We start from the raw sequence: 15933 nt of genomic DNA, 5'->3' as shown, positions 1-15933 counted from the left end.
CCTCCTGCATTGCCCCATCCCCGACTTTCCACGAGCCCTGGCAGCGCTCTGCTCTGCTTAACGATGTTCTCGTGGCTTTTCAAGCCTCCAAACGCTGCCAGCGCTCCGTGCTTGCAGGCACTGATCTCCATCTCCCAAGGGTTTATCGCGGAGGAAACGAAAATGAATGGGATAACCTCGATTTGCTCTGCTGTGGCACCACGGAAAGGACTCTGCTCTCTCTGTCGCAGGGGCACGGAAACTTTCCAAGTGCCCCCAGTAGAGCCCTGAGCCGCGGGGGGGGGGGGGGTTCTGTCCCAACTCTCCCTTTCTTCCTGCCCCTCTGCCCCCGGGGCTGGGTGTCCCCACGCTGTCCCCTGGCATTTGGGATGTGGTTTAGGGAAGAGCTTTGTGTTTCTTCTGCTTTCGGTGCTTCAGGAGCTGCTCCTTGGGCTGCAAGTGAAGGAGACACGTCTCCAAGTGTTCCCCTTCCATCCCATCCCCCCAGGAGTTGCTGTGCCCATCACCTCGGGCCTGGTGGCATTATAGGGTGACACCGCCACCACCACCGCATCCACACCGTGGATCTGAGAAGGAGCCATCAGACCCCAAGGCTGGGCAGACCAGAAGCCCATCAGCTGAGCTCCTGAGCACACACACAGGATTGGCACTTCCACCTCCCAGACCTCTTTGTGGTGTATGGAGTGGCCCTGCCCCAAACCTGCAGCGTCCCCACAGAGTCCCCAAATCACAGAGTCCCCAAACCTCTCCTAGACACTGAGCAGAGGTTACTGTCTGCTTGCACACCCCACAAAGGTATCCTGGGGGCATCTGAGCTCCTGGGGAAATACAGAATCTGTCCAGTTTTGCCTTTTTTGGACTTCCCTTGGCATCGTTTTGCCCAACTTTCCATAGTCAGCCCTACATCCACTTGGCGCAGGGTCTCGGGGCTCTTCCCGCATCCCTCCACTCCCCTGCGCACACATTCCCCCAAACCCCAAAATCTGACGTCCTCTCCAAAACCCAAAAGATTTTGTGCACTCTCCGAAATCCGGAGATTTTTTTTTTAATTTTTTTTTTTTTTTTTAAATTTATTTTCGCCCTTTCCAAACCTGAAGACGTTGCGCCCTCTCCTGGGTCCGCGTGGTGTGGCCGAACGTGAGCGCAACGCCCTCCTCTGCTTCGTCTGGGGGAAACCTGGGGACAGCTGCGTCCCCTCCAACCACCCGTATTAATGCATCCGTATTAATGCATCACGCGGCCTTGCGGGGATGGGAGACCCCAAAAACGCATTGGAAGAGATTTCATTGGCTACAAGCAAGGGGAACCCAAAGACCACCTCAAGTCCATCAAAGTCCACCCCAAATCCACCTCAAATCCACCTCAAGTCCACCTCAAGGCCACCCAAAGTCCACCTCAAGGCCACTCCAAGGCCACTCCAAGTCCCCCCCAAGGCCTCCCAAAGTCACCCAAGTCCACCTCACGTCCACCCCAAATCCACCCCTGTCTCCTCCACTGCCTCCTGCATCCCAACCAAACGCACCCTGTCCCAACTCTTCCCCCTTGCTTTGGCAAAGAGCTCAAGATGCAGTGCGTTGGGATTAACTGGGGAGCCTGGCCGGGTGGCTTTGCATAAGCATCTAGTCTAGAGGGCTGCTAATTGCTGAGATTGAAAGCAAATGGCTTCGATTGACTTAGATGTGACTGCTGCACACCAACACCTGTGAGGTACGCGGCACCCACAGATCGACACACATATAGGCACACACGTAACATGGTGTGGATATTCGAGGTGTATTTTGAGTGGAGCGTATCTGAGCAGTGCTACGACCTTCCCCTGCTTGGCTGATGTATATATGGGTACATATGGCACCTGTACATTGTTGGGTACATACAGGAAAAAGGAGGGCGGGTTTATTCTGTACGTCATCCTGGATGTTAAAGACATCAAAGCAGTGAGAGGTACATCCACAGTGCCCAGCGTCCTGGTGGCGATGGCTCAGCCTCCTCTGGATGATGTCCTGTGCAAACCACAGTGCTTTGATTCACTGGCTCAGCACTGTCGCCCTGCAGAATGCACATCAGATGTGGGGTCCTGGGAGACAGGGGTGGCAGAGGATGCTGAGAGTCCAAGGACAGTGATGCTGGCATGTGCCTATCAGCCCGTGGCCATCGCCTGGGTGGGAATTTTGGCATTGGTGTCCCAGTTCCCCTCATTCCCCCTTCCCAGCTCCTAGTGGTGCTCTCTTGCACCACTGGGCCCACATCTCTTGTTGGTCCAGTCCCATTTTGGGTTATGCTAGAGTTACCACTGAAATGTCCATGACATTGAACTTTTCCTCTCCTGGAGACATGGAAGTTCTATTGGTATTTGGGACCCCTGAACTGCTCCACAGTTTCACTGGGGAAAAACACAGAGCCACATTTCCCAGCCCCCAAAAAATCCTTCCCAGGGATGGTACAGGCCCATAAGATGAGGAGAAGCTTTGAACACTGGTCCCACCAGTGACATTTTCTGTGTTGGTGCCTCAGCCTCCACCAAAACTTGGCACAAAGCAGCTAAAACCAGGATGGCATTGTGTAATTGGTGAGAGCCAACAGACACCACGCGGGCTCTGTGCTGGGATGCTCTCCACACTGCTGTGGGCTGGAGACGGGATGGAAGTCAGTCTGGAGATGGTAGAATGATAGAATGGCTTGGGTTGGAAGAGACCTCTAAGATCATCTATTTCCAACCCATGAGGGCCCAGAGCCCCATCCAGCCTGGTCTCGAACAGCTCCAGGGATTGGGCACCCACAGCTCTCTGGGCGCATCCCCATCTCCTCACCATGCAGCTTCAACCCAAATTGCTCCATGCCCAGCCCCCGGTGACACCGAGGTGGCCTCGTCCACCTAGGAGCCATAGGTGATGCAGTGGTCGTGCCGCCACTTGGAGCTCATCTTGTCCAGGAGATAGCGGGTGCTCTCGCGAAACTTGCGTTGGGTGAAGTAGAAGAGGATGGGGTCGAGGACGCTGTTCATGCTGGCGAAGGGCCGCGTGCACTTGTAGGCAATGGCAAAAGCCTGCAGGGTCGGGCAGGGCAAGGTGGGTGAGGAGCGGACGATCAGGTAGATGGTCTTGGTGAGGTGGAAGGGGAAGAAGCTGATGGAGAAGACGATGACGACGATGATGATCATGCGCACGGCCTTGTCCTTCTTCTTGTGCACCGCCAAGCCGATCAGCTCATCTTTCTGGCACAGGATGCGGGCCATGCTGCAGTAGCAGGCCAGGATGGCTGCAAAGGGCAGCAGGAAGCCGGTGATGGTCAACGTGATGCCATAGGGGAAGTAGGATGCGGAGCGGTCCGGAGGGCTCAGGTCGTAGCAGACAGTGCGATTCCTCTGCGTGCCGGTGGAGGCGAAGACGAAGGTGGGCAGGCACTGGGCGATGACGATGAACCACACCGCAGCACACACCAGCCACGTCAGCTTCTTTCCTTTCTTCTTGTGCCACGAGGCCAAGGGGTGGCAGATCCCCATGTAGCGCTGGACGCTGATGCAGGTGAGGAAGAGGATGCTGCCGTGCAGGTTGGTGTAGAACTGGAAGCGGACGAATTTGCAGGTGAAGTCCCCGAAGGGCCAGTAATCCTTCTGGGTGTAGTTGTAGATGAGGAGAGGGAGGGAGCAGACGTAGAGCAGGTCGGCGGTGGCCAGGTTCAGCATGTAGATGGTGGTGCGGGTCAACGCCTTGCGGGCCAGCCAGATCTGCCCAATGACAACGGCGTTGAGTGGCAGCCCCAGTAGGAACACCACTGAGTAGACCAGGGGCAGCAGGACCTGCTTGAATTCCTCGTGGAAGGTGCACGAGTTCCTCCCAGCTGTGAAGTTGGCCATGCTGATGGTCCCCTCTTCACTGGGTGAAGTGCCTGTGAACGACAAATGGAGCAGTCAGTGGCTTGGCCATGTATGATGCACTCAGGATGAACCTGGACTGGCATGTGCAGCCCCATAGCCTCATCTGCCACCATCCCAAGGCAACACAGATCATAGAATCACAGAATCACAGAATCACTGAGGTTGGAAAAGACCTCTAGGATTCCCAAGCCCAACCCTAGCCCATCTCCACTGCTCCCACTGACCACAACCTTAATGCCACACCCCCACTGTTCTGAACATCCCCAGGGATCACAGAGTCACAGAATGGTTTGGGATGGAAGGGAGCTCAAGGATCATGAAGCTCCAACCCCCCACCAATGCAGGGCCACCAACCTCTCCATCTCACAGCAGCCCAGGCTGCCCAGGGCCCCATCCAACCTGGCCTTGAACACCTCCAGGGATGGACGGGGCATCACAGCCTCTCTGGGCAGCTGTTCCAGCACCTCACCACTCTCTCTCTAAACAACATCCAACCTCCAGCTGCCCTCCCTCAACTCCAAACCATTTCCCCTTGTCCTGCTGCCATCTCCCCTTTCACAGAGCTGACTCCCCTCCTGTCTGCAGGCTCCCTTGAGGCACTGCAGGCTGCACTGAGGTCACCCCGCAGCTTCTCTTCTCCATGCTCAACAAGCCCAGCTCCCTCAGCCTGTCTTTGTAGGGAGGTGCTGCAGCCCTCTGCTCATCTTTGTGGCTCCTCTGGACCCTCTCCAACAGCTCCCTGTCTTTCTTGTCCTGGGGGCTCCAGCCCTGGATGCAGTGCTGCAGATGGGGCCTCACGAGGGCAGAGCAGAGAGGGACAATCACCTCCCTGTCCCTGCTGGCCACCCCTCTGCTGATGGAGCCCAGGATATCATTTGTTTTCTGAGCTGCAAGAACACACTGCTGGTTCATGTTAAGCTTTTCATCCATCACTCCCTGGGCAACTGTACCACTGCATCACCACTCCTTGACAGAATAAGTTTTCCCCAGCATCCAAGCTGACCCTCCTCTGGCACAACTGGAAGCTGTTCCCTCTTGTTCTATCGAATGATGGAATTTGGGGTCTGTTGGGTGGATGGGTGATGGCCCTTGGGGCACTGCAGTGGCCTTCATCACCACCCTGCCGTGCTGGCACTTTGCTGGGCAGGAAGAGCTGACGCAGAGGAAATTGCAGCATGGCCATTAGCAATGCAGTGAGCTCAGCCCACGTCCCTGCTCCTCTGCAGGGGGTGCCAAAGTCCCATGGCAGAGTCACCCGGTTGGGAAGCAGCAAGCAATGCCTCCTGCAGCGGGACACAGAGGTGTTTTGTGGGCGCTTTCATCCAGCAACTGAGAGTGGTGGCCGATTGGTGGAGGAAGGTTTGGTTTGGAACCCATCCCTCTGAGCTCTGGGCACTGGGGAGAGGCTTTCTGTAGGGGAATCACAGAATCACTGAATGGTTTGGGTTGGAAGGGAGCTCAAGGATCACGAAGCTCCAACCCCCCACCAATGCAGGGCCACCAACCTCCCCATCTCACAGCAGCCCAGGCTGCCCAGGGCCCCATCCAACCTGGCCTCCAACACCTCCAGGGATGGACGGGGCATCACAGCCTCTCTGGGCAGCTGTTCCAGCACCTCACCACTCTCTGAGTAAAGAACAATGGGGATGGGGAAAAAAAGGGGATGGGAAGATGTGCCCAGGACAGAAGGTGCAACCGCAGCTGGCTCTGCTGGGGGAGAGGGTTGCAACCCGACAAGTGAAAGGAGGAAATAAAGCACAACAAAAGGCAGCAACCATCCCCCTGCCCAACCCTGGCCACATCACTTTGCCTAGGTCTCACCTGGCACCTCTGACCCCCCTACACCCCACGGTGCCCCATGGCACCCACTGCCCAGCCCCAGCCACCTCCAACAGCCACCCCAGAGATGAAACACGCTGAATCCCCCGTGCCCTCACCCCTGCCCCAAGCCTCGGTGTAGAGTTGGGGTAGAGTGTGGAGCGTGGGGCCGGGGTACCCACGCCTGTGCCCTCCCCAGGGATCCCCAGTCGGGCCTCACCCAGGGGATCACCACCATGGGAAATGGCCTGCAAAAGGAAGGGGGTGGGCTTGGGGAGCCCATAGCATCTCCTACCTGCTGAGGTGCTCAGGGTGCTGGGGGTACTGGGTCCTGGACTCGCTCCAGGTCCTGGGTGCATCTGTAGCATCATTTCCCCTTCCACTCTGACGTGGCAGCCAAGCACCAAATGCGGAACAGAAACCAAGTGGCAGCGTGGGCACAGCACTGCATGGCGTGTGGCTGTGTGGCACTGCATGCCAGGGTGGGCACAGCGTCCCCCAGACCCCAAAAAGCAAAATACAGGCACCAAGTGATATCTGAGAATGTGCCACAGGGATCAGCCCAGAAAGGGATCTGGGAATGTGACAGCAGTGACACCACGACTCAAGCACCCATGGGTGCCCCGGGCCACCTGCAAGGCTGCTAAAAGAAATAGTTACAGCACTGAATATGCGCATATTTCTCCATCCTAATGCAATTACTGCATTCTTTCACCTCCCTTCCAGAGCAGGGAGCTTTGTCCAAGCTTGGCATGAGGACACTGCTGCAGCTGAGCGTGTTTCGTGTTCTAAATTTGCCTCGTGCAGACGAATCAGATAGAAGAATCAGATGTTCCCTCTTGCTCCTTTCAAGCAACTCGTTGCTTTTGCAAAAATAGGCCACAGATCCAAGTGAAACACATTGGCACAGCCCTTATCCATGCTCCAGGCTGATGGCACAGTCCAGTGGGCCAACGAGTCAATAGGAAAATGGGTCAACAGGTCAGTGGGACAATGGGACAATGGGACAATGGGTCAGTGGCCTGATGGGGTGATGGGACAATGGGATAACGGTCAATGGTTCAATGGGACAATGGGATAATGGATCAATGGTTCAATGGGACAATGGGATAATGGATCAATGGGTCAATGGGACAATTGGACAATGGGTCAATGGGTCAATGGCCTGATGGGGTGATGGACCAATGGAATAATGGGCCAATAGGTCAGTGGGCCAGTGGATCAACGGATTAATAGACTGATGGGGTGGTGGGACAATGGTCAGTGGGTCAATGGGAGGATGGAACATTGGTTTGGGGTTTGTTTTTCCTGTGTTGATCCATGGAAATGGCTGTTAGATCTCCAGGAAGAATTCCCAAGAAAAAAATGTCCCTTGTGGGGCGCAGGGCTACATGCTCAAGGTTATGAGCATGGCCGGTGATGGAACACTCCTGTCCTTAAAAAAAGCAGCCAAAAAATTGGTCACAAGGACATCAGTGGTCCTTGATGTCACAGTGATGGGCACAGGGTAAAACCCATGGGGAAATTAGGGCTTCAAGTGGGGAAAGGGCTGCCCTACGTTGAGCTGTGCAGGGTGCCGTGGGATTTATCACTGCATGGGAGGAGATAAGGGAAAGATAGGAAGGAGAAGTTGGAGGCTGTTGGGATGGTTTCTGGTTCTGCACCACGGTGGAAGTGAAATCTGCAGCTCAGCAGATCTGCAGCCCTCCACGGGTAAGATGGGGAAACCTCCATTTATCAAAGCCTGGAGACGAGGGGCATCGAGGAGGGTGATATGGGACGTGCAGCATAGTGGAGTGCAGCCTCTGTCACTCTATGTGCATCTCCTGTACGGTTTTGTGCCCCAGCAATAAAACGAACCCAGTCCATGGGCTCACGGGCACAAAGTTCCTCCCATGCACGAAATGCGCTCGCACGAAACCCAGCAAACCGGCACTGCGGGGGCAGGGATTAAGCAAAGCAGGTTGGAGAGATGTGAGAAGGGGAAAACACGTAGCTCGGGGCTGCCTGCCTGCTCTGCAAAACAACCCGTCCCCACGTCACCTTTTGGGACGCCACGGAGGTGCTTTCCTCCATGCAGCGGGATGGTGGCAAAGGGGATAAGGGGCACTCCTGCACTGAGCTGCCAGGGCTCAGCTGGCAGCCTCCAGCCACGGAGGGGTTTGTGCAAACCCTGAGTTATTTACTCACAGACTCACGTATGCACCAGAGACCCACAATCCCACATCTGGACCCATCTGTTCACCCATGTGCGTAAACATTCACAGACAAGCATATGTATACAAGCAGATCTATACCTCCTTGCATGTATGCACCCCTTTGCACATGGATATACCTCTCTACAAATCCAAACAAACACAGACGTGGCTCTGTAAGCACATGGACCCACACGCATGCAATGTATATAAGTTACTCTTTACCTATAGATGAAAATGCATCTCCAAACACACGCAAACCTCTGTGCCTATCTCTGCAAACACATCTCCATGCACAACTGTATGGATCTCTGTGCCTATACACTGGAATGTATCTCTGTGCACACCTATACTGGTCTACACCTTTCCTGAGCAAGGCATCTTTATGCATAGACACCCAGAAATTTAAGCTCCTGGACACACATCTGTGTGCACACACCCCTCTGTTCACGTATACCTACATCCCTGCATGTATGTAAATACATATACGTGTTGCCCTCACTGTCACCAATGTCCCCACACAGCCAGATCCCATTAGGAAAACACCTCCAGCTCCCAGCTTAGGGTGTAGGGCACAGCTGGGGAGCCCCGACTCACTCCCTATAGGCGACAGATGTGATGGGCAGCTCTGGGCTGTGCCACCTCATGGACGTGGGATCCCCACCAAGTCCCCCGAGGAGCCTTGAGCCCACTCCTTAACCTCAACTCCCTCACTTGGGCTGCCCAGGACTCCAACCCACCATAGGCACGACCCCAATGGGGCAGGGTGTTTGCTCAATGTCACCCCACGGCTCGATCCGCACCCCGATCCCATCCCGCCCCGTTCAGCCCCATCCTACCCGGGTCCGTGTGACACAGTCTGCTTGGATCCTACCCCGGTTTAGACCGGATCCGATCCTGTTGTTTAACCCGACCCCTCCCGGTTCTACCTGCCTCATCCCGGCCTCACCTTGCCCGGCTCGGTTCGGCTCGGTTCGGTTCCACGCTTACCGGAGCGGGGATGCGCCGGGAACGAAGCAGCGATCGCAATCTGGGGCCGCCCCTCCGCTTTCCGCCCGCCCCGATCCGCCCTGGGGGCCGCCCCCCTCCGCCCCGCCCGGCCCGGGCACCTGTGGGGTGGGGAGGGGGTGGAGAGTGGGGAGGGGGCACAGCTGGATGGGGAGCGCACGGCTGGGTGGGGAGGCAAGGAATGGGGTGGCACATAAGGAATAGAATGGAACAGCTGGATGGGGAGGGCACAGCTGGATGAGGACACGGGGAAGGGGGTGGTGCATTTGGATTGGGATGGCACAGCTGGATGGGGAGGGCACAGCTGGAGGGGGACACGTCTGGATGGGGGTACGGTACGATAGGGGATGAATCTGGGTGGCACGTAGTGGGATTGGGGTGGCAACGATGGAGGGGGCACAGCTGGACCGGGATGGCACAACTGATTGGGATGGTGCAGCTGGATGGGTGTGCGGAGGGGGTGGGATGGCACAGCTGGGTTCTCTGGGATGGCTGGAGGAGGGTAGAGTGGGATCGGGAGGGCACAGCTGGACTGGGAGGGCAAAATTGGAGGGGGCACAGCTGGGTGGCAGCACAGATGGATGGAGAGAGTAGGACTGGGGGGCACAGCTGGGTTAGGATGGCAGAGCTGGAGGGGACACAGCTGGGGGGCATAACTGAGGGGGATCATCTGGGTAGGGGAACAGCTGGATGAAACTCATAGCTGGGTGGGGTAGAGCAGGATAAGGAAGAACATCTGGGTGGGGGCACAGCTGGGCAAGAGCACATCTGGATGTGGGTGGCACAGCTGGATGGAGATGTCACAGCAGATGGCATTGGCCCAGCTGGGAAGGGTTTTTAGAACTGGAGAGGGGGCAAATATGGAGCTGGGGCACAGCTGGATGGCGTTTCACAGCTGGATGGAGAGGCACAGCTGGATGGAGAGGCACAGCTGGATGGAGTGGCACAGCTGGAGAAGGGGTCATCATTCCCACCTTGCAAATATCTGGATTGAATGGGGCATTGGGATGCTGCCAATTCCCCCCCCCTCCACTCCCCAAACCAGGGTTTTCAGGATGGGGAAGAGGATGGGGAAGTTTCTGCCTCTGCTCACAGCTGGATTGCACCAGCCAACATCTGGATTGCTCCAGCTGCAGGCAGGGCAGAGGGGTTGGTGCCTTCGCTACTCATTAACCAACCCATAGAGCTGCTGCACTTCCTGAGCAGGGCCATTAAAATGCAATAAGGAAAGGAGCCCAGGGGACGGCGTAGGTATGAAAGAACCGATCCAGAAAGAGCCTGAGGATACAAATCTTGCTTGGGATGCTAGGCTCAGCCCTTCCTTTCCATGGGATCCTGCGCTCGCTCTTCTTGGCCCTCTGAAATTATTATGTTTTCCTCCTTCTTACGGGGTCCTGCTTTTATGGGGGGAAGTGATGATGGAGCGCAACGCTGGGTGCTCCCCAGCATCGCCTCATTGTGATGAAGGGTTTGGGGTGTGGGCCTGGCTGTGGGGTAGGGGATGGGGAGACAGGGCGAGGTGCCTGCATCCCACTGGCGCCTGTATGGGCACGGACAAGGCAGGCTCTCATCGATCCTGGCACTGCAGCGCTGCAGGGAGATCACTTCTGGCAGGGGAAACGGTGGAGATGCGAAGCCACATCCGGGCTGGATCCATCACCCCAGTCCTGGGGCTGCCCAGGCAGGTGGGGATGGGGTGGGGAGATGGCTCAGTGCCCCGGTGAAACTCCCAGCTGCTGCGGGGAGCAGGAAATTGGGGGGAGAAAAAGTGTCTGCCTGCGGAGTGGAGCAGCAAACACGCCTTGTGCAAACACGCCTGGCAGCATTCTGCAGAAAAGCAGGGCTTTCCCCTCGTGCCGCCGCGGGGAGATGGGGGAGATGGGGATGAGAAGGGACACAACTCACCGCTGTGATGAGCTGCTGGTGGCAGCACGTGTCCCACCTCTGGCTACGGAGCTGAATGTGAGCTGGGGAAGCGCTGGTGTCACCGCCTCGCCGGTGTCCTTGCAGGGGCCCAAGGTGAGCCTGGCGGCGGGGACACCGTAAATAGGGTGAGGAGAGACAAACACTGAGAAGCAGCTGCTCCTGGCTGCTCACCAACCTCACCCCTCTGCCCCATCCAACCCGGCCCTGTGGCACCTGGGATAAAAGAGAGACAAAAAAATCTGCTGTTTTCAGAACTGAACGCTGTTTTTTTCGCCCCGATTTCAGCTGCTCGGTCAGGTGAGCTATTGGCAGAGCACGCGCCTGCAAGGATTTCTTCTAATTCTTCTCGCAAAACCAGAGGGTTCCTGGCTAATTTGGAAGAGAGTCAACAAGTTATGCAAAGCTTCTGGCTGCGTTTTGGGTCATGAGAAGAAATTTCCTCCTGGAGATGTCATTTTGTGACTACCAGCACATGGGCAGACGGGACGGATTTGGAGAGCACTGCACGTCCCCTTGGCAAAGGGACAACGCTCTTCCTCCACCCCTCACCCCCCCCACATTTTGGGGCTGTAAGGAGAGAAACGGGAGTGTGAGCACTCTCTTTTCATGCAGGCAGAAGGGAGGGGAAGCTCTCTGGGAGGAGAAATTGGGGAAAGCAAACAGCTGCGCTGTTGGGCTCATCTTTGCTTGTTGCTAACCAATTGAATTAATCTTTGGCACAAAGGCCTGGTGCAGTGGCTGGGCTTGGCCTCACGAGACCTTCTGGCTGCCTGGTTCCTGCCCTCCATCTGCGTGCTGCCAGTAATTGCATTTACAATGCTTGCAGGCAAACAGCGTCGCTGCCAGCTGCTTTTCTTGCCTGGCTTTGGGTGCTCGTGCATCCAGGAGAGCTGCTGTGGGCAGGAGAAGTCTCCTTGGGTTGCCTCTCCTTGGGTGTCCCCTCCACGCTGCGTCCTCCCCACAGCAGCTGGCTGTGCACTCATCCAGCTGTGCACCCATCCAGATAGCAGCCCCATCCCACTGTTTTGCAGTTGAGCTGCCCCCATCCAGCTGTGCCCCATCCAGCTGTGACCCTATCAAACCGTGCCCTCATTCAGCTGTGCACCCATCCAGTTGTGAACCGTCCAGCTGTGTCACAAACTGCCTGCACCCAGCTGTACCCCACCAATCAGTGCCCCATCCAGCTGTGCCCCAATCCAGCTGTGTCGGAATCCATCTGTGTTCTCCTCCATCTGTGCCTCCGTGGCTGTCCCCCATCCAGCTGTGCCTCCCCCCAGCTGTGCCCCCACCCAGCTGCCCTCCCATCCAGACGCATTGCCTTCCAGCTGTTTTCCCATCTTCCTGTGCCTGAATCCAACTGTTCCCCCATCCTTTTGTGTCCGAATCCAGCTGTGCTGCCGTCCAGCTGTCCCCATCCACCCATGCCCCCATCCGGCTATGTGCATCCAGCTGTGCCCTCATCCCTGTGTCCCACTCCACCTGTGCCTCCATCCAGCTCTGCCACCCCATCCAGCTGCTCCCCCTCTGGTTCCCCCCCTCCCCGCTCACCCAACTGCAGACAACTTGCGTGAGAAATCTAATTCCTAGAAGCTGTTTCAAGTGGAAATGACGCCAATTCCTTGTGTCCTTCTCCTGACACCGCCAGCCTGCCAGGTGGCAGACCTGCTCCTGCTTGCTAATGAAGTTTGATTTCTTCTTTCTCTCTGTTTTAACCATTTTCCAGCAATTTTCCCTTGCAGACACACAGACACCTGCTACCACAGCGAGAGCAGCCTGCAGTTGGGCAGCGTGAAGTCCCAGATGCCATTTTTTGGCAGAGAAGGTGGCTTGGTGGAGACGGTCTCACCCCTTGAATCATAGAATCGTAGAACCAGAGGGTGTTTGGAGACAGAAGGGCCCCTAAAGGGAGGTCCCACTCCTTGCAAAGCACAGAGACCCACAGCTCCATCAGTGCTCACGGCCCCATCCCCTGGCCTCTCTTGAACCCCACTCTGACAGTGTCCCATTGCTGAACCAACCCTCACTGTGGTCGGACTGCTGCCCAGGACCAAGCAGAAGAAAACCTTCCCACAGCGCTCAGCCAAACCTCCAACCCCACTGCCAGATGTGTCCTGTTTTTGGGGCTCCGGTCCCCATTCCTCACTGGAAAGATGGGCTCCTGCTGCAGCCTTCAGCACCGTTCAGCCAGGAAATCACGCCTTTGCTGGGAATTCAGACAAAAAAAAACCTTGGCTCCAAGTGGGACCTGACCTACAAGTACGTGACACCACTATGCCTCAGCATTTCTCAAGAAGTGTGCTTCAGCCCTTTTTCCTCTCCAGCCTGTCTTCCTCCAGCGCTGCGGATATCAATGGGGGAGGAGGAAGGGAGAGCTGAGCGCGGGGGTGATTAATGACTGCATCTCTGCTGGCTTCCTTTCCTTGAGCAAGCACACCAGGACATGCCTTGGAGACACAGGGTCACTTCCTCTCCTCTCTTCCATTTGTCCAGAAGTCCTAAAGGAGCTGATCGGGCATCGGTGCCTCTGGTTTTCACACTTGGGGGTGGAGATGTTATCAACACGTGGATGTGTGAACCTCTGCAGCCAACAAACCCCAGCACCCGGGGTACGTGGGGTCCTTTGGTGGAGTTTTCCATGGTTGGAATTCATTTTGGAGCCACCTGGGTTCTGGTGTCCCCAGGGAGGGGGCAGGAGGTCAAAGCACACACGACCTGCAGGTACTGCTGCTATTTCCCATCCGGGAAGGATTTAAAATAACTTCCCCTCTGCTTGTGGCTGTTTCCTCGATGGCTTGTTTGCTTTGGCCATTAGGCCACAGGCAGGTCTCAGCTGGAGAGTTCTCTTCAGGCAACGATTCCATGCGGGGTCAAAGGTTGGAAGTGTTGATGGAGGTGGGAAGCCACCATGCAGAAGAAGCACTGTTCCTCTCTGTGCATGTTTCTGGGGAACAACTAGCTATTTTAAGGTTGGGAACAGGTAATTTCATTTATGGCCCACCGCAATGGGTTCTGTGACCACGGCCCATCACCATCAACCAGACATGTCCCAGCTGGAGGAACACCTTGTGGTCACCCAGTGTCTGGGTCTACTGGGCTTAGTGTAGGGGCAGGCAGATGGGCTGAGCTCGTTTGCCAAGCCACGGCCTAATTAGTGTTCACCAATCCCATCTCTGACAATGAGAAAGGGACAGGAGCCCCTGACTCCCATGGTCAACCCATGCAGCTAAGATGCCCAAATTCCAGAGGAATATTCGCAACAGAAAGGTTTAAAACGCAACAGGCCGAGAGCAATGAATTTACACAGTAAAAAATTTAATACTCTGTGTTTCTCTTTGCCAGGGCGTTTGGCAAGGACTCCTCTCTCCTGCATCCCTGACAGACAGGACCACCCAGCTCCCAGTAGATGGCTCAGTGATGCTCCCGGCCCTGCATCCCTCCCTGGGATCCCAAAGCAGAGCCATTCCCCACATCCCCACAGAAGCTGCACTCTACTTTTAACGCTCAAAATACTGACCGTGGATGTTGCATGCGATGAGTTCACCACGGACTCAGAACCACGGTTCAACTTCCCCATCCAGATGGACGCAATTTTCAGGCCATTTTCAGCCCGTGCAATTAGTGGATGGACGCTAATCCCTTCACTGATATATTTTTTTTTTCCCCCAATTAAAAGCGATCTGCACTGTTGACTCAGTCTCGGATCCTAAGGGACGCCTTGGCAAAGCATGCAGTGGAGGAGCCCAGCAACCACCAAGGGAACCGAAGCGGATGTTGGTTTTATTTTGGGAGCCAGAACAGAGCATCGCCGACGGCGCGTTCTGCATGGGGCAGCCCACGTGCCCTTCACTTCTCTCTTTCACTTCTGCTTTATGGAAAACACTGCCATGCTTGGCTACACGAAGCAAAACAGGAAGCCAAATCCCAAGGGGGGACTCTTCAATTCCTCGAATTTGCCTCTTTCTCCTAAAGGAGCAACTGGGATTTTCTAGAAAGGGGTGGAATGAGAGAAATGAGGAAGAAGTTGGGAATGAGTTTTCCCCTTCCGTCACCTCCAGGGGTGCACACAGAACAGGTTTCTGCTCAAATTGAGAGCAAATGGACCACACACATTGGGGCAGGTTGCCCAAGGAGGCTGTGGATGCCCCATCCCTGCAGGCATTCAAGGCCAGGCTGGATGTGGCTCTGGGCAGCCTGGGCTGCTGGTTGGCGACCTGCACACAGCAGGGCTTGGAGCTGGATGAGCGCTGTGCTCCTTTGCAACCCAGGCCATTCTGTGATTCTATGATTTTACTGGGAGATTTGGGGGCACAATCCTGACACTGACACGAATTCATGGGTGTTCTGTGCCGATGGGCAGGATGGACTCAGATTTTGGAGGGATGCATTCCCTGCTCAGCAGAGCTCGGAACAGCACCAGCTCTTGGCAGCACCTTCTAAACAACCCCGGGCGCAGCGCTGGTGCCCAGACGCTTTGTACAAACACGGAGGTGAAACTAAAACAAGGGGAATACAGTCCTGGGGGGTCCCAGCCATCAGCTGTCTGCATTGGGCATCGCTGCTGCTCCCTCTTTTTTGATGAGTCTCTGATGCTGTGCTCAGTCCCAATTGGTTTTTGGTTGAGTGCGTGGAAGAACGGCCAGAATTGTCCCTGGAATTGTCCCGTGGTGGTCATCTGCCACTGGAATAATAGAATCATAGGTCAGAAAAGGCATGTAAGACCCTCAAACCAAACCACATCCCATCCCACCATGCCAACTCCCTCAGTGCCACATCCCCACGTCTGGAACTCCACCACATGTTGACTCCCCCACTCCCTGGGCATCCTGTGTCAATGCTCCATGGATGAGGACTCAGAGGCTTCCCTGCGCAGATGGGTGGGGGTGGGCTACAGCTTGTGGTGGGCTTGGAGGAGGTGAATCCGGATGGCCTGGACTCTACAGCTCTGTGATGTGCTGTAGATGTTGGGTCAGGCTCAGAGTGTTTGCAGAAATAGCAGAGCGCACAATCAGAGCCTGAAATAACACCATAGAGATTTGGGGGCACAATCCTGACACTGACACGAATTCATGGGTGTTCTGTGCCGATGGGCAGGATGGACTCAGATTTTGGAGG

General features: G+C 55.9%; 1 protein-coding gene across 3 annotated transcripts; it reads right to left on the bottom strand.

Moving 5' to 3' along the window:
• Nucleotides 1-1754: 1754 nt before the first annotated feature.
• P2RY6 (pyrimidinergic receptor P2Y6) lies at nucleotides 1755-8947 on the bottom strand. Of its 3 annotated transcripts, none has more exons than XM_042835773.1 (2): nucleotides 8878-8947; nucleotides 1755-3885 (listed from the first exon to the last, which is right to left on the bottom strand). In XM_042835773.1, the coding sequence occupies exon 2, from the start codon at nucleotides 3851-3853 to the stop codon at nucleotides 2873-2875; it is 981 nt and encodes a 326-aa protein (XP_042691707.1). In that variant the 5' UTR covers nucleotides 3854-3885; nucleotides 8878-8947; the 3' UTR covers nucleotides 1755-2872. The 3 variants fall into 3 exon arrangements, with proteins under 3 accessions (XP_042691707.1, XP_042691706.1, XP_042691705.1); XM_042835772.1 differs by having other exon boundaries at nucleotides 8837-8910; XM_042835771.1 differs by lacking the exon at nucleotides 8878-8947 and adding an exon at nucleotides 5988-6082.
• Between the last annotated feature and the right edge of the window lie 6986 nt (nucleotides 8948-15933).

Source organism: Centrocercus urophasianus, unplaced genomic scaffold (genome assembly GCF_019232065.1).
Source record: "Centrocercus urophasianus isolate 14NV4802_14NV808 unplaced genomic scaffold, USGS_Curo_1.0 seq_545, whole genome shotgun sequence".
NCBI classification, from domain to species: domain Eukaryota; kingdom Metazoa; phylum Chordata; class Aves; order Galliformes; family Phasianidae; genus Centrocercus; species Centrocercus urophasianus.
This window is presented reverse-complemented; position numbering and strand designations above follow the sequence as displayed.